This window comes from Adiantum capillus-veneris, chromosome 30, assembly GCF_014529385.1.
Source record: "Adiantum capillus-veneris isolate H3 chromosome 30, ASM1452938v2, whole genome shotgun sequence".
Lineage (NCBI taxonomy): Eukaryota > Viridiplantae > Streptophyta > Polypodiopsida > Polypodiales > Pteridaceae > Adiantum > Adiantum capillus-veneris.
The window spans coordinates 76,304,519-76,327,890 of record NC_140960.1 but is presented as its reverse complement, the minus strand read 5'-3'; the positions used below and the strand labels follow the sequence as shown (position 1 = coordinate 76,327,890).

The 23,372-nt window shown below is 44.6% G+C and overlaps 1 protein-coding gene and 1 pseudogene across 4 annotated transcripts in view; one reads left to right on the top strand and one right to left on the bottom strand.

Annotated features, from left to right (window-relative positions):
- The window catches only part of LOC147418237 (chromophore lyase CRL, chloroplastic-like), a 57,730-nt gene extending 37,470 nt beyond the window's left edge, over nucleotides 1-20,260 (top strand). The window contains exons 8-10 of one of the 4 annotated variants that reach the window (XM_086507485.1): nucleotides 14,102-14,194; nucleotides 14,271-14,356; nucleotides 20,155-20,260. In XM_086507485.1, the coding sequence (XP_086363611.1) occupies nucleotides 14,102-14,194; nucleotides 14,271-14,356; nucleotides 20,155-20,245 (270 nt within the window). In that variant the 3' untranslated portion in view covers nucleotides 20,246-20,260. Of the gene's footprint in view, nucleotides 1-14,101; nucleotides 14,195-14,270; nucleotides 14,755-14,999; nucleotides 15,324-19,756; nucleotides 19,948-20,154 lie in introns of those variants that run through there. The other 3 variants (XM_086507488.1, XM_086507487.1, XM_086507486.1) reach the window with 3 other exon arrangements.
- A 1,863-nt stretch (nucleotides 20,261-22,123) lies between these two features.
- Nucleotides 22,124-22,640, bottom strand: LOC147418236 (diacylglycerol O-acyltransferase 2D pseudogene; annotated as a pseudogene).
- Nucleotides 22,641-23,372: the final 732 nt, after the last annotated feature.

Here is a 23,372-nt window from a genome sequence, read left to right as displayed (position 1 = left end):
CACATGAGATTATCCGAGCCAAGCTAGCCGCCCCACCCCTTGTGGTCGAGGCATTGACTAGATCAATATTCTTTATACACAGTGTATGGGACCTCCCTAGAGACAGATACACTCAGCTAGCCTTGGAGTCATCCTGACAGCTGGCACTGTAAGGTGACACAACATGTTGGTATGGGCAGATGACTTCATGGTTTTAGTCACATTGTTTTTGCATGGATAGATTGCCTCCGTTCCAGTACTTCTTGGATGCACCCTCCCTATCACTCACACGGACAAAGATCACTAGACTCATACGTCAGGATTTGATTCAGCTAGATACCAGGAGCACATGGATGACTAGGCTTGCATACATGGATACACACTTATCTCATGGGATACGGTGTGCTATTGGGCAGATACACACATCCTCACATCAGCTTCAAATTGAGATTGGCCGATTTCGAGGGATGCCAGCAGAGGCTAGGATATTTATGTCGCCTAGAGACAGAGAGAGCTACACTACACATGTCACTGCCCGGTGTACTATGAAATACGAGCTGCTTCTACTGTCTGTTCAGAGAGGGTTTTAAACGATTTTCTAGAGTCATGAGATACGAGGATCACAGGTGTCTTGGTTTGTTTCTACTAGAGCTATGCAGACATAGAGAGAGCTTGTTGAGGATATCACGGGAGAGCCAGCCTCAGAGAGAGATCATAGACTTCTTTACACGAGCCAGGGGACAACTAGAGGAGCAATCATTACAACAAATCTCAGATCCCATGCACACCAGAGGTACGCTGATTGATCGAGTCATTGAGCTAGGCAGATCCATGCGTCTAGGACCACGGGGGGCCTCACATCATCGACGGAGGTGGCAACAGAGGATTCAGATTATTATAGCTCGACATGCGAGACGACCAATCAAAGTATTGACCATGGAGGATGTTGATGAGATTCGGCAGAGACCAATGAGGGATCTCATTTGAGCTTGACCTCCCTACCTCTGATGATTTGTATCTCATTTGTATCACTAGTGATGTGTATCGATCAACTAACCCATTATATCAGCCCTCACCCCCTCACCCCTCTCCACCTATTTCGTTTCAGCTTCAATTTTTTCAGCTCTTTGTACTTTTCTGTACTCAGACATTGTATCAGATTCACCAATTGTAACTGTTTGGTCTCATAGGTCACTTTGGCCTCTTCAAGACGTTAATATAACATTTCATTTGCTTTCATTTCTCTCTCTCTCTCTCTCTCTCTCTCTCTCTCTCTCTCTCTCTCTCTCTCTCTCTCTCTCTCTCTCTGCCCATCTTGTGTGCAAGCCCTACATGTTGTGGCTGCCCTAGACCCGTGTGGTGGACTACCTTTGTTTGGAGGCTTGTTCGGTGGAGTTTTATCGACGATAAATCTGAGATCCGTTGACTGCTTATGTTCAAAAGGAGGCTTGCTCGCAATTGTAGATTTGATCGTCATCCGCCGATTCACCTTTTCCATTGCACCTTTGACATGGTATTAAAGTCACAACGTGCTTTTGTGTGGGCGCATGTCAATGCCTAGATTAGATCATTCATTATTCTCAAGAGTACACCATCTATCATTAGTCACATTCGATGATGAAGGACGCGAGATCGACTAGCATTGGATCGAGTTCTATGATGAAGCGGATTGCTTTGTAGGTGCAGTCAAACATCCATGAGAGACCATATTAACAAGATGTAGAAGCTTGAGCAGGGGATACTTCATATGGGCAAGAGGATCAGTTTGGAGGCAATGGCCATTCAGCTTTTGGCTCAATTGTCTCCCCATTATACCAATTTCTATTCTTTGTTGATTAGGAGTGGCCAATTGAACACCAATACTTGGGAGGAGATAGTCCCAATGGTATTGGACCAAGAGGAAGAGGTCAGGCTCCAATTCCTTGGCCAGTTCTTCCAACAAGAAGAAGAAGAAGAAGCAGAAGGGTAAGAAGAAAAGCAACAACAACAACCAAAAGCCGAATGTTGAAAAGGAAGCTTTGAAAGCTAAGCGGCATTGCAACACTTATGGAGAAAAAGGCAGTTATTGGTGGAAGGGTCTAAAGCGAGCGTTGAGGTGGGGACGCTTCTACTTGTTTGGCTGCAATAAAGGCCCCAGCCTTCCAAGTTCGTTCCTTTGGAGATGATAACTTCAAAGACTTCCCCAGGGACATCGGAGTTTGAGACAGTCTTGCGGTGTGAGATTCTCTGAGTTGGTGCTTCACGACACAGACACTTTGAAGGATCGTTTATTCAACATGCGACGACACTGCGGTTTCATTTTCATTTGAAGGATCGTTTATTTAACATGCGATGACATTGCGGTTTCATTTTCATTGGCGAAATATCGGTGATTCTTGTTCACAGGGCGGGCACTATGGAGTTGATTCCAAACAACGGAGGGGGTATGCACAACTGAGAGAGAGAGAGAGAGAGAGAGAGAGAGAGAGAGAGAGAGAGAGAGAGAGAGAGAGAGAGAGAGCAAGCTCTACAACTCAAACCATGATGAATGACTACCTTCCCTAGGCCCTTATATAGGGAAGTTGGGTTGGGTTGGGCAAGCACCCAAAAATACAGATGTTGGTTAAAAATTAAAAAACCCTTATAGTGGGTAAAACTGGGAAAACCCAAATTTGGACCCAAAATGATTGACTGGACCAAACCTAAAATGTCCGACCATACATTCTACATGCAATGCAGTGGCTGACCAGCTTGGGAAAACCATTAGCTATACAAAAGTGCTAAAAGACGTGAACCAACAGGGAACGAAACCTTCGCGAAGATAATTGCTACCTTGTCCACTGTAGGAAAATACTTCATTGAAAGATTTCCAGCCAGAACCCACTCACCAACATAGTGGTACTGAAGCTCGATGTGTTTCTTCTGAGTATGAAACAGTGGGTTTTTGGTGATTGCAATGCAACTCTAGCTATCACACAAGAAGTGTGGCAGCAGTATGAGAAAATCCCACTCCCTAAGTAATCTCCAAAGCCAAATGCCTTCACAAAAAATGAAACAAGCTACTTTGCATTATGCTTTTGTTGATGAATCGCCATGGTTGGTTGTTACTTGGTCGTCGAAGAAATTGGTCTCGAGTCGAGGGTGAAAACTACTTGTGTAGTAGAGGGTTGAGAAGTTGGGTCACAAGCCGAGTCTGAGTCGCACCACCTTCTCAATGTACATCCTTTGCCGTTACCTGATATATTATATTCTGAGGTGCTAGAGATGTACCGCAAAGTACACAAAACACACTACTGATGTCATTGATGAGGTGTCACGTGCACACCTAACCCTATGTGTATGTGGACAAGCTAACTCCTATTTCTAGGGTTTAGGATAGCCTAGGAAGTGTTCTGCCACCCTTGTGAGCATGTACGCAGGACATGCATGTCCAAGCACTTCAGATTAGTTGCATATCCTCTAATTGCACACGAGCATAGCCAGTGTTTGTTACATGTAGGCATTGGGAAGTGTTCCCATACAATTGCATTAGTATCCAACCTAGGTATTTATCTACATGTGAATATCTCTTATAAGTGAGTTGTGAGTCCATTAAATTACTAATAAGTGACATTTTTAGAGGTCGTGGGATTTTATTTGGCATTGCCTAACCCAGCTTTAATCCCATATATAAGTGACATTGGGGGTCACTTCTCAAGCATAAGTCGGTATCTTGAGTACCAGCATCGAGTACCATAGTACCATTAGTATCCATGGCGTCTCTAGCAATAGAGAGGTGGGCCCTTGGAGGGGGGTTTGGTACCCCATTTGGTGTTAGTCTTCTCTCTCTCTATCACTCACAGAACCTTCATTCATAATATCATTCTCTCTTTTCTCTCTAGTCTTTGCACATCTCTCATGAAGTAAAAGGAACTCTCTCATTCAGTAAAAGAAATCTTGGGTACGCAATGAGCACTCATTCTCAACATTCACTATCAATCACTTCCGTTGCACATTGCATTGGTATCATAACTCTTGGCAGTGTTCGATATTGTTATGGATAAGGGAATTTAGGATTTGTACCCTGTGTACCTTGTAGACTTAAGGCTGTGTAGTAGGCTAGAGACGCCATGGATACTAATGGTATTGCGGTACCAGCATCGAGTACTGCAGCACCATTAGTATCCATGGCGTCTCTAGCAATAGAGAGGTGGGCCCTTGGAGGGAGGTTTGGTACCCCATTTGGTGTTAGTCTTCTCTCTCTCTATCACTCACAGAATCTTCATTCATAGTATCATTCTCTCTTTTCTCTCCAGTCTTTGCACATCTCTCATGAAGTAAAAGGAACGCTCTCATTCAGTAAAAAGAATCTTGGGTACGCAATGAGCACTCATTCTCAACATTCACTGTCAATCACTTCCGCTACACATTGCATTGGTATCATAACTCTTTGGCAGTGTTCGATATTGTTATGGATAAGGGAATTTAGGATTTGTACCTTGTGTACCTTGTAGACTAAGGCTGTGTAGTAGGCATTGATCTAGCACATTTTATGTACATTTATTAGTCAAGTGCTCATTACGAGCTATGGCCGTTTATGCTTGGTTGGCCAATGTGTATTCAATTTTGAGCATTGAAGAGTGCGTAGGGCAATTTTCACAAGCAAGTACATAAGAAACCTAGCGCTAACACTTTCTGGTAGAAGAGGCAACAGGAACTTCAAGTTCAACAGGCACCTGCTCAACGAGATCCCCCACCGGCGGTAAAACCTAGCGTTTTCAGCCATCAAAAGGCCCAGCGTTTTTGCATCAAGATCAGCCTCCACCTTTTTTGCATTGCAGAATAGCCCTGGCCACAGCATGACAACAGATCACCTCTAGCGTTAGGAGATTCCACCGCATGACAGCAGATCAGACCTAGCACTAGCAGATTTCCATCGCAAGCACAAAATTCAGCCTAGCGTTTTTGGATCAGCAGGACCAACCAGCGTTTTTGCAGATCTTCGTGAGACAGGACCAACAAGAAGACCAGCGTTTTCAGTTTTCAGCAGTTAGACACAGCAGAACAAGTCCTGAACCTCGCATTTCTCACCTTCCCGCACCAGATCCTCGCCACACGGTCAGATCCCGCGAAGTTTGCAGTTTCAGCCCGGAAAACGCAGATTTCAGCATCTGCGTTTTCAGCGCGTCGTCGTTGACATCGTCACCGACATAGAGTCAGAATTCAATAGATACAAGATTTGCAGATTTCAGCCCGTCTCATCGTCGTCGACATCGTCGGCAAGTCCAAGCATTGTAGAGATTTGTGCAATCAATAGTAGACCGCTCTTGCCGTAGAGAGTGGGGCCTTTGGAGGCGGGTTTGTACAACATTCTGGTGTCGTATTCTTCTCTCTCTATCTCTTAGTCTCAGCACCTTCATTCACAGTGTCTATTCACTTTGTTTGTGTCCATTGCACTCTCACTAAGGGAACGGAAGGCTCTTCCTTCCGTAAGTAAAAGGAACCCTTGAGCACAGTTCGGAGCACTCATCTTGAGCAAAGTTCAACATTCACCACAATTTTTTTTTGCTTGCTTGGGATTGCACATATCCCAAGACCATTTTTTTTTTTTTTTTGAGAAAAAGATCCTTCTATTAGTTAATGAAACTGTCCATAGGGCTACAACCACCTCTACAAGAGAGGGCTACAATAATTATGATGGGGAGACTCTCCCAATGAAAAAAAAAACCAGCATATGTACAGTGAGGCTAAATCAAGAGATGGGAGGAGGGAAAAGCCACACAGGTGGACTGTAGTGTCTTTTGAGCACACCCTAGACCGTGGTGAAAAAAGGCCTAGGACGCCAAAGTCGCATGAAAGCCTCTTTGCGCTCCCGCATGCGGTCGGAGCTGCCCTGTGTTGGGTTAAAGGCCTAAATAACCCTTTTTGTACATTTTTATACTTTGTCCAGGTTCATATTGAACCTGGACACATTTTTTAAAGGTCACTTATAATAAAAGTGGGAAAACCCAAAACTCACTTATTGAGTTTTCCCCAAAAACGTGAGCCCTCTCTCTCTCCCTCTTTGTTCTGCTAGCGCTTCCTCTCCTGCTGGCTTTCGCCACCCCTCTCTGCACACACACTGCACTTCCTCGCGTGCTCTTTCACTTGCACACACCGTTGCGCGCTCAACAACTGGTATCAGAGCCAGATTAGGGTTTCAGAAGCTTTGTGCAGGTGGCTGGACAGTAGGCAAAAGGCTTCTCTCGCGTCAAATTTTCACTTTCATCGCGAAGCCCCTTGCTTCCGGTGTCACCTAGGGTGATTAGGGTTCCCAAAACAGCCTAAAACAGGCTGAAATTAGGTCAAAACAGGTAAAAACCAGAAAATTACAGGTCAAAACAGAAAAACGCAGGTGTTCTAAATCGATTCCTGTGAATGCCCCTTGCTTTTCCCACTCAAAACAGGTCCATTTGATGCAAATTGATACGCCAAAACAGTAAATTTGCAGAAAATTCAGCATTGGACTGTTTTTATGTACACAAATTGAGGTTTATGTACGCCTTTTGTGGGTTTATGCAAAGTACGCGTTGGGGATACTTGTTAATTGCTGAAATTTTCAGCACATTGTATGCAACGTGCGGTACATTGTGATCACTGAAAATTTTCAGATTTTGTATAGACACTTTCTGCTTCATTTTTATCCGTCCAAATGGCCTCTACTTCCTCGTCATCTGATGCCAAGAGCTTGATGGAAATCAAGCGATTTGACGGTACAGGTTTCGACCTTGGCAGGACAGGATGCAAGGGATTTTGTTCCTCAAGGATTGTGAGGACGCCCTTTTGGCTATAACGCCTGAGGATATGCCGGATGAGGATTGGGCCAAGCTCAACAAGAGGGCAAAGGCCTACATCAAAATGGCTGTGACCGATGACATTCTGGTGGACATAAAGGGCTTGGACAGTGCACATGCAATTTGACATAAGTTGAAGGCCACTTATGAGAATGCCACCCCTGTGAATCAGGTGCATTCGATGCGCAAACTGGTGAACATGATGCTTGACGAAGCCAAGTCGGCTTCTGAGCACTTAAGTGCTTTCACCAGTGTTATGAGTCAACTACAGGATACTGGGCTTCAACCTTTTGATGACAAGTTGAAAGCCATATTTTTGTTGATGACTTCACCAGACTCTTGGGAAACGCTTGTGGTTTCTTTGAGTAATAGCCCCAATCTCACATATGATGGAGTGCGAGGCTCCATCTTAAATGAGGAAATTAAACGCAAGTCTAGTCGTGGGGAAGGTGGCAACTCTGCTTACAATGCGAGAGGCAGAAGTCAGAAGCAAAATACAGGTACCAAGACTCAAAACAGGAGCAAAAGCAAGTCTAGGGATAAGGATGTGACTTGTTACCAGTGTGGCAGAAAAGGCCATAAGAAGCCAGATTGCAGGTATTTCAAGTAAGAGCAGGAAAGAAAGAAGGAATCACAGGAGAAGAAGAAGACAGAGGATAAGAAAGGGGAAAAATCAGCAGGTACCTCCTCCAAGGATTCGGAGACTGTCAATGTATCCTCTAGTGTGGTTATCACAGAGTTATCCGACAGTGAGGAGATCTTGGTTGCAGCTTCATGCCCCTGAGATTTTGTTGTAGCAAATGCAGAAGACATTCTTATCTCACGTAGAGATGTCATTGATGCATTGCTAAGTGCAAATGATGGCCTTACACAGTCTTGGATAGTAGACTCGGGTGCCTCATTTCATGTGACTCCATCTGTGGAGTGTTTTGCTTCTTATTATGCAAGCAAGTATGGCAAGGTTTACCTTGGGGATAACCATGTTTGTGACATTGAAGGAATGGGCACTGTGCGCTTCGCATTAAACAATGGCCAAGAGTTTATGCTTAAAGATGTAAGGTATGTACCAGGCATCAAGAAGAGTCTATTGTCTGTTGGCCAGATGGATGCACAGGGTTATACAACCATTTTTGCTGGGGGTAGCAGTAAGTGGGAGCTTGCAATGCAAGAGGAAATGAAATCCTTGTATGAAAATGATACTTGGGATCTTGTGCCATTGCCTAAAGGGAAAGGCTCTTCTTAACAAATGGGTATACAAGATTAAGATTGTGGATGAAAAACCCAAGTACAAGGCAAGATGGTTGCAAAAGGATATGCACAGAAAGAAGGAATTGATTTTCAAGAAATCTTTTCTCCCGTTGTAAAGCTTACAACTTTACGTGTCCTTTTTGCTCTCGTTGCGGTGCTTGATTTGGAATCGAATCAAGTGGATGTAAAGACAGCGTTTTTGCACGGTGACATTGAAAAGGACATATACATGAAACAACCTGAAGGTTTTGTAGTTCCTACACGTGAGGAACTTGTATGCAAACTGAAAAGGGCTTTGTATGGTTTGAGACAATCATCACGGCAGTGGTATAAGAAGTTTGACACTTTTATGCTGTCTCAAGGCTTTAAACGCAGCCATGCAAATCATTGTTTGTATACGAAAAGGGATGAAGATGGTAGTCCTATCATACTTGTTCTCTATGTTGATGATATGCTGCTGGCCGGGAAACATAAGACTAGTCTTGATGCTCTGAAACGTAAGCTAAATTCAACATTTGCTATGAAGGATTTGGGTGATGCAGAGCATATCTTGGGCATGCGTATTAAAAGAGATAGAAAGCTGAAATTGCTGTTTTTATCTCAAGAAAAGTACATTGCTAAAGTACTTGAAAGGTTTAATATGGCTGATGCTAAGCCTCTTGGAGTACCTTTACATCCATACACTAAGCTTAGCAAAGTAGATTGCCCAAAGGATGAGGTAACATTGAAAGCAATGAAGGGAATCCCTTATGCATCAGCTTGTGGTTCTCTTATGTATGCTATGGTTGCCACTCGTCCTGACATTGCCCATGCGGTGGGAGTTGTTAGTCGATACATGTCGAATCCTGGCAAAGCGCATTGGGAAGCTGTCAAATGCATTCTGAGATATTTGAAAGGTACACAATCAAAGTGTATCTGTTATGGCAAAAGTGACTTGAAGTTGCAAGGCTATTGTGATGCAGATATGGCAGGTGACTTGGATACCAGGAAGTCTACTAGTGGCTATGTGTTTGCTATTGCTGGTGGTGCTGTCTCTTGGTGTTCACGACTGCAGAAAATTGTGGCATTGAGTACTACTGAGGCTGAATATATTTCAGCCACTGAGGCTTCTAAAGAGGCCATATGGTTGGGCAGACTTGTCAAAGAGCTTGGTATGCCTGCTAGTACTCTTGTCTTGGGATGTGATAGCCAAAGTGTTGTCTATTTGGCCAAGAATGCCATGTTTCATGCACGGACAAAGCACATTGATGTGCGATACCACTTCATACGACAGGTATTGGAGGATGGTCTAGTCACCTTGACTAAGATTCACACACAGGATAACCCTGCAGATGTTCTCACCAAGAGTCTTGCTAAGGCTCAACATGAGCATTGCATACAGTTGGTGGGAGTTGGTTAACTTAAAGGCGTGATTTGTGCCTTTAAGTGGGAGGTTGTTGGGTTAAAGGCCTAAATAACCCCTTTCTGTACATTTTTATACTTTGTCCAGGTTCAATATGAACCTGGACACTTTTTTTAAAGTTCACTTATAATATAAGTGGGAAAACCCAAAACTCACTTATTGAGTTTTTCCCAAAAACGTGAGCCCTCTCTCTCTCCCTCTTTGTTCTGCTAGCGCTGCCTCTCCTGCTGGCTTTCGCCACCTCTCTCTGCACACACACTACACTTCCTCGCGTGCTCTTTCACTTGCTCACACTGCCGCGCGCTCAACACCCTGGAGTCTCTCAAACTGTCCTCTGAGAGTATGGATCAGCTCTAGCCAAAGATCTCGAACAGTCTCTGCTGGTGGTACAAGGCGAGCCTCGAAGATGCAGAAGCAGCAGGCCCGCCAGATGAACCAGAGTGTCAGGCCGCTGATGAGCTCCCAACACTTCTCTCTCTCACTGCACCACTCCTGTGGAGTAAGCTCTGTAGCAGGCTGGAGTGAAGGTCGACCCCCTTGCATCACTATCATCCTGCTGGTGGTGGATAGCTCAAACTGAAGTGCTGGGCCCTTGAGAGTGGACCAAGCAGCTGGCCCCCAAGTGTATTACCGAGCTGTAGAAAGAGCTAGCATCAACCGAAGAACACGAAGCCACACCTGCTGTGCTAAAAGACAGTCCCAAAGACGGCGACACTAACTGTTCACAAGATGGTCACAAGTTGCACATGCGGCCGAGAGACCACTATGTACAAGCCAACTCCCAACTGCTATAGCTCGGTGTGCAACCAGCCACTGGAACAAAGTGACTCGCCTCGGTTGTCTGGAGTCCCACAACCTCTCCCAAAAAGCTGCCAAGAACTCAGCTGTGAGACCCTCCTCCTGCCAATGAGGTGCTGCAGCAAGATGAGCCTCTCTTTGCGCTGCCAGTATGTGACGTCCCACTCGAATAGTGTACTGAAAGAAAGGGACGCTTGGATGGTCTGCTGAGGAGAAAGGGTCCCTCCAAAGCCACTCTCCAGGATCCCACTGTACTCGTGCCAGTGGACAACTCTGCCAAGCCCACAATCTCCAGTGGCTAGTTTCAAGAGCTGTTGGGTCGGGACCATGACACAAGTCTTCCCACAGATGCCCACCACTCAGATCCTCTGAAAATAACACTCTGCCACCTGTTGGGCCTCTACTGTAACTCGGTGTAAACGCCCCTCACCCTGTAGCTCGAAAAACAGGGAGGGTATAGTCTCTGAGCAAGCCCAAACTGAGATGAGAACCTCCAGTCGCGTGAAGGCCCCCATCCATCTGGGCGCTGCTGACTCGAGAGGTGTGAGCCACTCAGCTTGTACTACCTCTGAGATGTCCTGACACATGCTTTGCACCCCTCTCATGCCTTGTATCTGAATGCCCTGAAGCTCCTCTGACAAACCTGAGAACTATAGCCAGTCACCTAAAGTGTGTGCTGGACCCTCTACCATGGGACCCCAGGAAACGTGAGGCCGACTACCAACCAAGTGGCCTCTCTGAGTGCTAACCATGGGGTTCCAAACAAGGGGCTGTCTCAGGCGCTCCTCCGTGCAAGTAGGTTGACGTTGCTCCAGGGCTCTCCGCAGTTGCTCCCAAGATCGGAGCAAACTCATAGCGGAGCGGTCCTCGAGTCTCCTGCTCAAGCCAACTCTGCGAATCTCTATGAAAATCCATCTAGTCGAGGGTCGCCAGGGGCCTCTTGCCTGAGGCACCCTAGCGCTAAGCCGCTGAAGCAAGAACTCCTTCCAGGGCTCCTCTCTTGGAAGAAGTTCTCTGACAATAAACTTCCCAAGAAGGGCTCTGCTCTGCTGTACTGGGTCTACGATCCCCAATCCTCCCTGAGAACAAGGAAGAATGATGACCTGCCATGCCACTTTGGCTCGGGCTATCTGAGTGTCACGCCCTGACCAAAGGAAGTTCCTGATCAGCCTCTCTACGTGGCTGATACAAGAACTCAAAAAGATCCAACAAGAAGTGATGTACCACAAAGTAGCCAACAACACTTGGTTGGCCACTATAACTCAGGCTGCCAGAGAAAGTCATGCGGAGCTCCAATGTAACAACTTCCTCCTGATAGATAGGAGGAGGGGAGCAATCTGTTGCTCGGGAGACAAGTCCAAACCAAGCTGACAGTCCAAGTACCCAATTGCAGTCCCTGGGGGAATCCACTTGAAACCCTCACCTGGTATCCAATCAGGCGTAGGAGCCCTACCATCCGAGAAAGCCACTGTCTTTCTCAGTTGATCAGTGCGCCTGATGCAGAACAAAAAGTCTCAAGAGCCTGCTCACACCTGCGAAGGTTGGCCTCCTGGCCATCAAAGTACAAGGCTGAGTCGTCTGCAAACTCAACGTCCAGTAGCTCATCTCTCCCAATAGGGAGCTCTAAGCCACGTAAACCAACCTGCTGTGAAACTAAAAACTTGCTCATCGCCTTAGCATAGAATAGAAAGAGGAAGGGGGCAAGAGGGCAGCCCTATCTGACTGAACGTGTTAGCATGAAACGATCCCCTCTACCTCCTGACCAAAGTACCTGACTGTGTGGCCGTCTGTAGAAAGCTGACACCCCTCTGATCCAAGCATCTGAGAAGCCCATCCTGCGTAGAGTGCCCTCCAAAAAGTCCCAGTCAACTCTGTCGTAGGCCTTCTCAAAATGGAGAAGAAGAATCACCAGATCCTCTCCATGGAGCCGCGCGAGGGTAGAAGCCTTTCAAAAAGTAAAGATGTTGTCAAGGATACTACGCTCCTTGACAAAACCTATTTGTGTCCCATGTATAATGCTCTCTAGAAGTGGTTGAATCCTCAAACTCAGAGCCTTGGCAAGAATTTTGTAGGCTGAGTTGAGGATGGTGATGGGACGCCACTGTCGAATCTCGTCCAAGGAGCCACCCTCCTTGGGAATGAGGTAAATCAGGCCCTCACTCATGCTGTCAGGCATCTCTCTTGTGTGCAGGATGAACTGAAAAGCACTGCAGAGATCTGTGCCAAGTAAGAAGCCATCCTCACCTGGACAGCTACCACGGGGGAGTGCTCTAAGAGCCGTGTGTAACTCCTCTAGCTGAAGAGGAAGCTCAAGCCTCTGGCGCGTCTCCTCAGTCACAAGACAAGGCATCTGTGTCCACAGCTGCTCTGTGCATGCATCTTGACGCTCTGATTGAGGCTCCGTAATTTGCGGCTCTGCTTTGCATCTCTTGTGGGAGAATGCCAGAGTGAGGCCTTCGTACATTTTTAAAGGCCCTTGGCCATCCAAGAGAAGTTTACATAAAAAGAAGCTACTGGTCCAAAAACATGCGCCCAGAGGGTTATGTGTACAACACTACCACGTCATTAGCTGCAAGCGCAAAACGTGGAAATTCCGTACAACTGCCACACCATCAGCCTTTGCACTAATTCTTGTGTGTGGGTGGGTGGGTTCTGCTTTGTTTAAAGGTTTTAGGTCCCCTCGGCCGGTTCCTGTAAGTTGTTGGGGGTTGGGATTCTTAATCCTAACCCAATTTATTACTTGGGCCAATCGGCAATGATCTGTAAATCCTTCTTCTTCTTCTGTTTCTACTAGGGTTTAGGCCCCTCGGCCATAAGCTTAGGGAGCCCCTAACCCTCTGGGTCTTCAATGTCTTGACACGTCAGCAGTTCGTGACACTTTCTGAGGAGATTCGGGGCACTCAGCTGCGAGAAATGAGGGGGGTGCGGAGTATGTGCCAGGATATTGTAGAGGCTATACATGCAGAGTGGCACACCCCTATAGAGCCGGACGCTCCCTGTTGGATAGGGGATTTCACGTGACTGGAGGTCCTCATTTCAGTCAGGGCTTGCTCATACACAGGTTCTTCCATGTTCTTCAGAGGGAGGGCCGCCACAAAGTCACTGCTGAGGCACCAGAGGTGGCGGAGTGTTGCTTTTAGCCTTGTGTCATAGACCTCGACCCGTCAAATCTTGAGTTGCGACACTGGCAGCTCTGGGCTTGGGAAGGCCGTCCTTTGGTGCGAGTGCAGTGGGACCCGGGGTAGTGGTTTCGGCAAGATCCCTATACTCCAGTCGATCATCGAGGGACCCCTTTCTTCTAGTACACAGCTCGGCTGGGTCGCCGCATATTGATAGCGAGGAGTGATTCAGTGGCAGGAGGAGGGTCTCATGTCCGAGTTCTTGGCAGGATTTTGGGAGCACTTGTGGGACAACAGACAGCTGAGGCGAGTCACCATGTTTCAGTGGCTAGTTGTACTGTAGTCGGGAGTTGGTTGGTGCATAGCGGCCTCTCGACAGTATGTGCCGCCTGTGATGTCTTAGTATTTAGTCAATACTATATGCATGATGGAGCTGATGGTTATATCATCTTGTGGGTGACTTCCATGAGTATATACCTTGCACTTTCCTTAAAGGGTGAATCTGGGCTTATCCTGGATTCAATCAAGTATGTAACATTTGTGTGTGGAAAATGAGTTGATTTACCTTATTTGTGAACCTTTTTCCACTGCTTTCTTTTTTGTTTTTGTCTGACAAACCAGTGCTTGAGCTTTCATGTCATGATCTTTCTGTTCGGGAGATGAAAGGACTTCAAAGCTGAAGTAGAGTTAGCATGCGCTTATAGGGGCTTCGAAATATTTTGGTTTATTGAGTCGAATTTAGTAATTGATGCCATGATGCACAGAATGGAGCAGCCTACTGTACTTCTGAACTTTCAATCCTTCGAAATGGTGAGGTTCATGCTTGGGATCGAGGATACGATGAGGAAGGAAACCAGGTAACACGGTTGTGTACAGCATGATGATATCTTTACATCTTTTTGTCATCTTTACTGTTAGAGATTGCTCTCTCAGGTCTGGGGTGTCAAGGAGGGACCTTATGAGTTCAAGCCAAGCACGTCAATCACGTTTGGTGCATATCAAAACTCAGAACTGCTCGAGTATAATACCTCAACTTAACTCTTTGCTGGTAGTTTGGAATGTGGTTCATTCTTTTAACATGTCAAGAGATTGGTAGTTGGGGATGTGATTCATTCCTTGAACATGTCGAGAAATCTTGAGTTATTTCCAACTCTGTCAGCAAGGTATCTGTAGCAGTTGAATAAGCAATGGTCAAATGAGCTTTGCCTGAACCTTGCCTTTCACACTTCCTTTAAGGAATATATTGGTTATATACAAATAGTTTCTTTATTGCATAGGTGTGCATAAGTCCACTCATATAGCTTCTCTGGGCTATAATATGTACAGCTTTTGATTTGACTCCAATTCTTGAACACATCATATATTTGCTACAATGCACCTTTGATTCTAAATCAAGCCTGGACCTTGTTTTAAGTTCTCCTATCTTTTAGCATGAGGATCAGGTAAGGTTCAATGAGTGCTAGAATTGACATACAAGAAAGAGGGTGCAATATGTGAATTTCCTCGTTTTTCAGAGAGTTTAATTCTACTGCTATTCTATTGCTGTTTTTGCATGCCACCTTACTCATGCATGCCTTTCCTAAGACAGGGTTTTAGAAGATGGTTACTTGTTCCATTGAATTGTTTATGGATAGCCTAACTTCACATACATAAAAATTTCAGGGGAAGCTGCTAACCTTAAAGGACGCATTTTGTTTACACTGCTCCTTTCCTCGCCTGATTGTTTAATTTGGTACTCGTGGACTGCCTTAAGAGACCTGGGTATGAATCCTATTAACTTGTACCACAGATCAGATGACCTCACATACTGAGCTAAACCCATATTGAGAACATTGGTGGTGCAAGCACAAGCAGAGCCGAGGAGACTCTACTGTAGGAAAGGCAGGGTTTTAGAAGATGGTTACTTGTTCCATTGAATTGTTTATGGATACTATGCATGATATTTAGTCAATACTATGCATGATGGAGCTGATGGTTATATTGTCTTGTGGGTGACTACCATGGGTCTATACCTTGCACTTTCCTTGAAGGGTGAATCTGGGCTTATCCTGGATTCATCTAGGTATATATGTTTATGGATAGCCTAACTTCACATACATAAAAATTTCAGGGGAAGCTGCTAACCTTAAAGGACGCATTTTGTTTACACTGCTCCTTTCCTCGCCTGATTGTTTAATTTGGTACTCATGGACTGCCTTAAGAGACCTGGGTATGAATCCTATTAACTTGGACCACAGATCAGATGACCTCACATACTGAGCTAAACCCATATTGAGAACATCGGTGGTGCAAGCACAAGCAGAGCCGAGGAGACTCTACTGTAGGAAAGGCAGGGTTTTAGAAGATGGTTACTTGTTCCATTGAATTGTTTATGGATAGCCTAACTTCACATACATAAAAATTTCAGGGGAAGCTGCTAACCTTAAAGGACGCATTTTGTTTACACTGCTCCTTTCCTCGCCTGATTGTTTAATTTGGTACTCGTGGACTGCCTTAAGAGACCTGGGTATGAATCCTATTAACTTGTACCACAGATCAGATGACCGCACATACTGAGCTAAACCCATATTGAGAACATCGGTGGTGCAAGCACAAGCAGAGCCGAGGAGACTACTGTTTGTGGACTCCCTGGAAATTATCCATTTTGTGCGAAAGGAATACCCTTACAGACGCAAGGGTCTTGTCACATGGTTTGTGAGAGGAATCAGGATTATGAACTACTTGGTAGTACGACGAGGTACGTATGATCTCATGTGGCACGGAGGCCTTGGCTCTAATCAGCTAAGAGATCATAGATACCAAGGGCCTCTCCACCCATCTTGACCCACAGAGGTTCTCCAAACCTGAACCCCAGGGAGCATAGCTGAAGCTACCAAGGTATCAAAGAGCCGGAGCTTTGTTCGGGATTCTTGGAACTGAACCTGCAAACACATCCTCCTCCCAAGGCCGCATACGCTCTGGTCGGTCTAGTCTCTGTTGCTCTCTTCAAAGAAAACTTTGGCCCAACGAAGACTACCCCAAGATATGTATAGTTTCCTGACCATAAGTGAATGTAGGTGTTGGTCTCCTAATTCACTATGGTATGGTGTAAGCACCATAACCTTGGTTTTATCAAGGTTTACAGACAATACACCATCCTCTACAAAGCTAGGTTTACAGACAATACACTATCGTCTATAGAGCTATGTAATGCATCCAAATGTCACTGCATACCCTCCGGTGAGTCGGGGATCAACACAATAACATCAATATAATACAACAATGGAATCCATGGCCCTGCGAGCTACGCACCTCTGTCACCCTCTCTGTCAATGTAATAAAAAACCTCATCTATATACACACCAAAGAGAGTACGAGACAATTGACAACCTTGTTTCACTCCACTAGTGGAATGAACTAAATCAGATAACCCCCTTTGGAGTGTGTACATGTCCCACCACTAATCTGTGTAGAGATATGATTTCCCAAATCAACTCACTGGGCACTCCCATCTCTTGTAGTCTGCTCATCAATCTAACTCTAGGCACCATGTCAAATGCTTTGCGGAAATCTGCAAAGCTAAAATAAATTTGTCTCCCATGTGCCCTACCCTCACTGATGGCTCTGAGTGTCAGAATATGGTCAAGAGTGGAGAAGCCTCTTCTAAAACTGGCCTGTCTTGTTGCTTGTATCTCTAGCATATATAAAGTGCTCTGCTACTAGACCATCATGATCATATGTCCTCGTGTTCCTCATTCTGTTAATGGCCGTCTTTGCCACCTCAATGGTAATGAAGGTACTCGTAGATGGGCATGGCTCAGGAGGATCTAGAAGGGGTGTCTGTCCAAGGACCGTATATAAGGATGTTGCATATTGACCCCACACATCATGAGAAGTAATCATTGGGGAAGGGGAGTGCTCATGAAAGAAACGCCATGCCTCTCGTAAGTCTCTACTCAAGAACAACCAGTATAAGTCTCGCTCCATCTGAGTTGGGAATGCTCGCTTCTTCCGTCCCACAAGGCGCTTGACGGCTATCCCAGACTGTCCATGATTGATGACCCCTAGGAGAAGATCCCTTTGAAGTTGTGCTCTCGTCTCTCTACATTCCTCTTCATACCAACTATTTTGAGGCATAGTCCCAAAAAGGCGTCTCTGATTAGGCTGTGTGTGTGGGTATGCCTCTATTGCTGCATCATGAAATGTCTCAGTCAGTAAAGTGGTGTTCTTCTCCAATGAGAGTCCTGGCCTGGCTGCTGTACATAGATGTGTATTCGTGGGCGCTTTTTCATATGATATGCTTCCCTCGCTTGTCTGGCAAGAGAGCATGTAGCATTAGCCACACTACAAAGGTAGTGGAAGCAGTCTCGTTTAAGGAGTCTTGGATGAAGTGTTTCTTTATGTTGTGACACCCTCCCTCATGTATGCACACCCTAAAATCTTCTGTTCCACATAACTTTGTAAGGGCTCTCTTCTAGAAAGTCAGATGGTCTGAATGGATAGAGGGAGGACTGCTTATAAAGCATGCCAAGAATCATATGGTATCACCTGATGGTGCTACAGCAGAAACCACAATAATTTGTACTCATAGGCAATCGAAAACTCCATGAGAGAGTCTTTAAAAGCTGACTCCAAATCTGCAAGGTGAATAGCCGAACCCCAAAAAAAGACACCACAAAACAACCCTTCATCAAAGATCCAGAAGACCAGAAGAGAGAGAAGCCTTTCCCCCATCTTTGTTAGCTATCCAAGAGCTATGCCAATTGTAGCTTGCAAAAAAAAAACATAATCTCTCTCTCTCTCTCTCTCTCTCTCTCTCTCTCTCTCTCTCTTCCCCCGGCCATGTTGTAGGGATTCTTCACTCCCTACCCACCTATGCATGCCACATTACACCCAAGTTTGGTTCTGGATGCAATTACTGACTATTTGCATATCATGGTTGTACTTCCCTATGCAGATTGTTCCACATCCATTAGAGTTAAGAGTGCCATCTAACTAACCCCTCTACACACCAAGAGTTTCTCACTCTTAATGACCACCATCCACACAACTTTTTTTACATAAGTATTTAATATATGTTTAGTTATTGAATTGCCATTGTTAGTGGCTATTTGTTTGATATTTCTTCATATACTTTTGTACTTGGTGTTTTATTTGGGTCATTCGGCTACGTTATAATCTCAAACAAACTCAGTTGTAGCTAGCTTACTCAGTTGGTATTTATTGTTTTCTTTTGGTAGATCTTTTGGTAATTATTGTTTTCTTTTGGTAGATCTTTAAGATCTATTGGATGTTGTCTATCTAAGAGGACATGATCAATAAGTCGCCTTTATATCCACATATAAACAATTAATTTAAATAGTGTATTCTTTGGTGTTGCTTTTATATTGACGCTCTTTTGAGAGTACAAACTTCTTTTAAAAATAAGGCTTATATTTATTTCTAACATATTTATTAGTGGTGTTGTTACCTTCATCCCAAGTATAGCTAAGCAGATGATCTTTCAATAAGTATGCATGTGCATGTAACAAGGGATATCCCTGTTTTGACTTTCTGCAAAGATATAGTCACAATTTAAGACAAAGGACGCCGTCGTTAAGAATGTTTCCATAGTAGTGAGCATGATTAGTTTTGCTTTTGTGATTGATTGCTAATCTCAAAAATGTTGGAGACCTAGTTATAAACTTCTGAGGTAAGATGCGCAAGGACAATCAAGGATAATGGGTATGATCATAGGTGTAAGTCTCTCTTTATTGAAACTTACTCGTATCTTGAATTCCAAATAATAGAAAGTGTTTCGTAGCTTATGCCCTCAATCGTCCTTTGGTCACATGTACACAAATTCGCCAATTTTCATTGTGTATAGTTAGTGGTGGTGGTTTGCCAATTGAGACAAATTGAATGCAGCATGAGTGTTGATTCTTTGTTTAGACGACACACCCATTTGGAGTCGATTCGTCACTTTCGGGAATATCAGTTTAGGTGGTGCTTTGCCAGTTGAGACAACTTGAGTGCAACATGAATGTTGATTTTTTGTTTAGACGACACACCCATTTGGAGTTGATTCCTCAGTTTAGGGAATATCAGTCACAAAATCATACTACATGTGGTTGGCCATCATTGCTCAAAATGTGGTTTTATTAACCTGAGTATATTATGGAAATGATTTGGATTATATTTAGATGATTTGGGATTTGGTTTACGCGATGAATTTACGATGATAGGATATTGACATTGTTATAATATTGATGGATTTTGACTGTGTGATGATTGTGACCAATGATGTCATGATATATCAAGATATGACGCATACAACTTATTCTAGTGGTATGTGTGCCGTATGTGGGTGAGTTAAGGCATAACAAAGATTGTTTGAATTTTCAAGATTTTGTTTTGATATATCATGTTTTCATAATAACTATTCATTGTATGGTTGATAGGTAATAAGCAAACTTCATTATTGGATTGTATCTCAAGATCTCATGGATGATGTCAGATGCATATGGATAACTCGATGCTATTAATTCCATAGACATGTCTATAAACTCTCTCTTTGTCTCTTGATTATTTAACTCTTGTGAAATTGATAATGTCACATGAGTTCATTGAGGGGCCCATGTGGGGTTGAGTAGTCTTTGCCCCTAGTGTCGTATCATTCTTATTCCTCTCTCCTTTGTTCTCTTGCATGCATGTGTATACTTTTGGAGATGCCCATGATTGCACTTTCTTAGTCTCTCGTGCTCTCTTTTTCATTTTGCTCATGAACTTCGATGAACAAACAACTCTTAAGATATGCATGACATGCTTCTTGTATGATTTCTATTTTATATATTTGCAGGACCAATGTGCCTCCCTCTATTGCAAAGTCTGCACGGAGCTTTTGCTTGGGCAAGTGTAGCTATGTTGTTGCTCCAATACTGCTGCCATAATGGAGACATTAGGAGGATATTTGCAAGAAAGTGACCTTTAAATATATTTTCAGCTGACAAAAATTGTCATGTCCCAGCTAGATTCTGAGCTTTCCTTGAAGGAATCTGATAAAATTAGAAAAGTTTTTGAGTGTGAAAACAGTCCAAGTTTGGCCTAAATCCAGAAGAGGGGCATCCTTTTTCATTTCTATTAGAACAATTTTTTAAATCAAGTCTTGAGGGCCTCTCTCCAAATGGATCACCTATGTTTACATCTTTAAGGAATTTGTGACATTATGCAAGAAATTGACATGAACGAACATTTCCACAAAGAGCTTCATGTCTTGAATATGACCTCTTGGAATAAATTGACTACATAATATCTCCAGTAAGGGTGGCTAGGTAGGAATGGTTTTTTTTAAAAAAAAACTTATTGTAGGATACGTCTAGCATGAGCATGACCAAGCTATGAGTTGTTTTCATTTGATGAGGCAATCATGATTGTCCACGGCATACATGACATAGTGAGGCAATCATGATTGTCCCAAAGGGAAGTCTGCGCGAGTGACCAAAGGCGGAAGTGGTAACGTGCTGATATAGTGTGCAAGAGCTGGTAATAGCATGGCCTATCTCGCAAGAGCATGGCGGTGAAGGTCCAAAACATGTTGACCTATTGACGTGGAAGTGGTAACACGCTGACAGAGTGAGGCAAATCATGATTGTCCATGGCTGAGATTGTTTTCCAAGAGTAGGTAGTATTATGGCCTTCCTCGCAAGGCGACAAAGGTCCAAATTATATAGCACCCCAAAACGCTTTGAGAGTGCAAAGTTTCTCTATTGATAACAAATAGAGCCCTTTCTTTCAAAAATTAGTGTGCCATAACTGAGATCAAATATCAGACATAAGCGATGTTAGGCAAGGATGAGGCCAATGGAACAACGACAAGTAGAATTGGACATATGCCATCATGATGCTCTGGACAATACAAAATCAAACAAGTAACAGCCATGTGGATAGTTTTCAATATTGCAATTTGACATTCAGGTGTTGCATAACCCAATCCATGTGTTGAGTATTGGTTACCTTCTAGCCAATAGGATACTCCAATGACATGCGGCCACAAAAGATGATGCCAGTCACGTGCATGAAGAGGCAAGTGTTTGGAATTTTAAAAATTGACCTTAAGGCCTGTCGCAAGCCCAAACATATCCAATGCTTGCATAATCTCTCGCATGTCATCCTAGTTATTGTGAAGCATGAACACAATTCATCAGCATAAGCCTACCCTATAGTCATTCACAAAGGGTATTGTAATTTGTAAAGACAACCAATCAAAGTCGGGTGATCCAAATGCAACAATAAGAAATGAGTGGCAATGGCATACAATAAGGCAGTGAGGGGGTAACCTTGCATGACAAAGCATCCAAGTGGCATAGGGTGAGTCTAGTCATTATCAAGAAGGCCAGAAGACTCACCCTAGACGACGACGCTTAGATGTGCAGGGATGGTGCAGACGTGTTGTGTGTATAGACTCGCTCTCTAGACGACGACGTTGGACCATATATGAAGAAGATGATCCTGATGTCCCAACAACTGCTACTCATATGGACCACCATAAAGAGCCACCAACGGCTCATAAATGTTAGTCATCTAACTCTATCTCCAAACTGAGTGGTGGTGGTGATCTGGCCACGATGTCCACTAGACCACCGTCCGTATCCGTGCCACGTGTCACTGCCTAGCCCAGAGAGTCCGTTCAGTGTGAACCAGACCAGACCAATTGTACTAATTGTGTGTCCTGTGAAAGTGACACTGTAGCCCGCTACTACAGGTTGCCCGCCACAAGACCGCTCACCGTCTCGGTGAGAGGAATACTAAAAAATTGTGAAAGAAAAGCACTAGGTACTGCATCCGTACATCTTTCGTGAAGCAGGTGCTAGGCCCAACCATGATCTTACATTTCTCAAAAGTGGAGTTAAAAACACTGCAGTGCTTGCAAACGCCTTAAGCCATTGAATAGGTAGGAACCCAGTATGATTGCATATTCCAAGAATTCCAATTGGCAAAACAGAATGAGGCTCCATAGGAAAGAAATATGCTTGGTTTGGATCCAACGCATCTTTATCCTCCATAACCATGGTGAGAGGAAAATGACCTGGTCCATGCTTGCAGATGAACCTTGCAACACTTTCTGCAACATCACTCTTCTCGAAAAGAGGGATGACCATAAGCCCGAGTAACACCGCAAATAAGGTTAAGCTCCATCGTGATGGCAGAACAAAAAGCATTAACAACAACAGGATGGCAACCAGGTGAATGCTTGAAAGCCACAAGGACACTGCGGTTCTTCAGGTTGCTAGTCTGTTGTGATCGGATTACAAAATACTTGCTCTCCCCCTTTGTGTCGCTCTCCATCTCGAAGGAAACAAAGCCAGAGGGCCGCTTGATTGTTAAATTACAGAAGGTCTCCGTCTCCTCAAGCTGAAGACAAGAGCCTAAACACTGTGAAAGTACCCGGGGGAGAGGGTGAGGAGAAACCGCAAAGGGAGTTTTCAACTTTTCGGGCCATGTATGGCAGGGGCGAGGGGTGGGTAGGGGGAAAGGGGGTTAAGCTAGATAGGTGCGAGAGGGGGAGATTGGGTGGGTAGGGGCGAGGGCAAAGGGAGGGGGTGGGTAAGGGGGGTGGGGGGGGCGAGGGTTGGTGAGGGGGAACTAGGGGCGAGGGTAGGGAGGGAGAGAGGGGTAGTGAAATGTGAGGATGGAATGACATGGAGCAGAGAGAGTGGCCTATTAGGTTTAGTTACTGTGAAAACATTGGAAGAGGGTGTACATTCAGGCAAAGAGTGAATAGAGACTCCATAACAAGGCATATATTTGATAGTGTCCAACCACTCCAACAGATCCTCATCTTCTGACCCGTCCAGTGGAGTAGGTTGTTCCGATTCAAGGCTGGTTGCTAGGGACAAAGAACTATGTTGCACGATGGGATCCATGCCTCCTTCTAGGCGAATGGGTTGCATCAGGGAGTGAGGAGTATGTATCCACATGGCATCGTTTCCCCAATTATGAAGTGTTTTAGTGTGTCGCAACCATGGTCTACCGATGAGCAAGGGAAATCCGCCCTCAACCCGGGGAAGACGAACCACA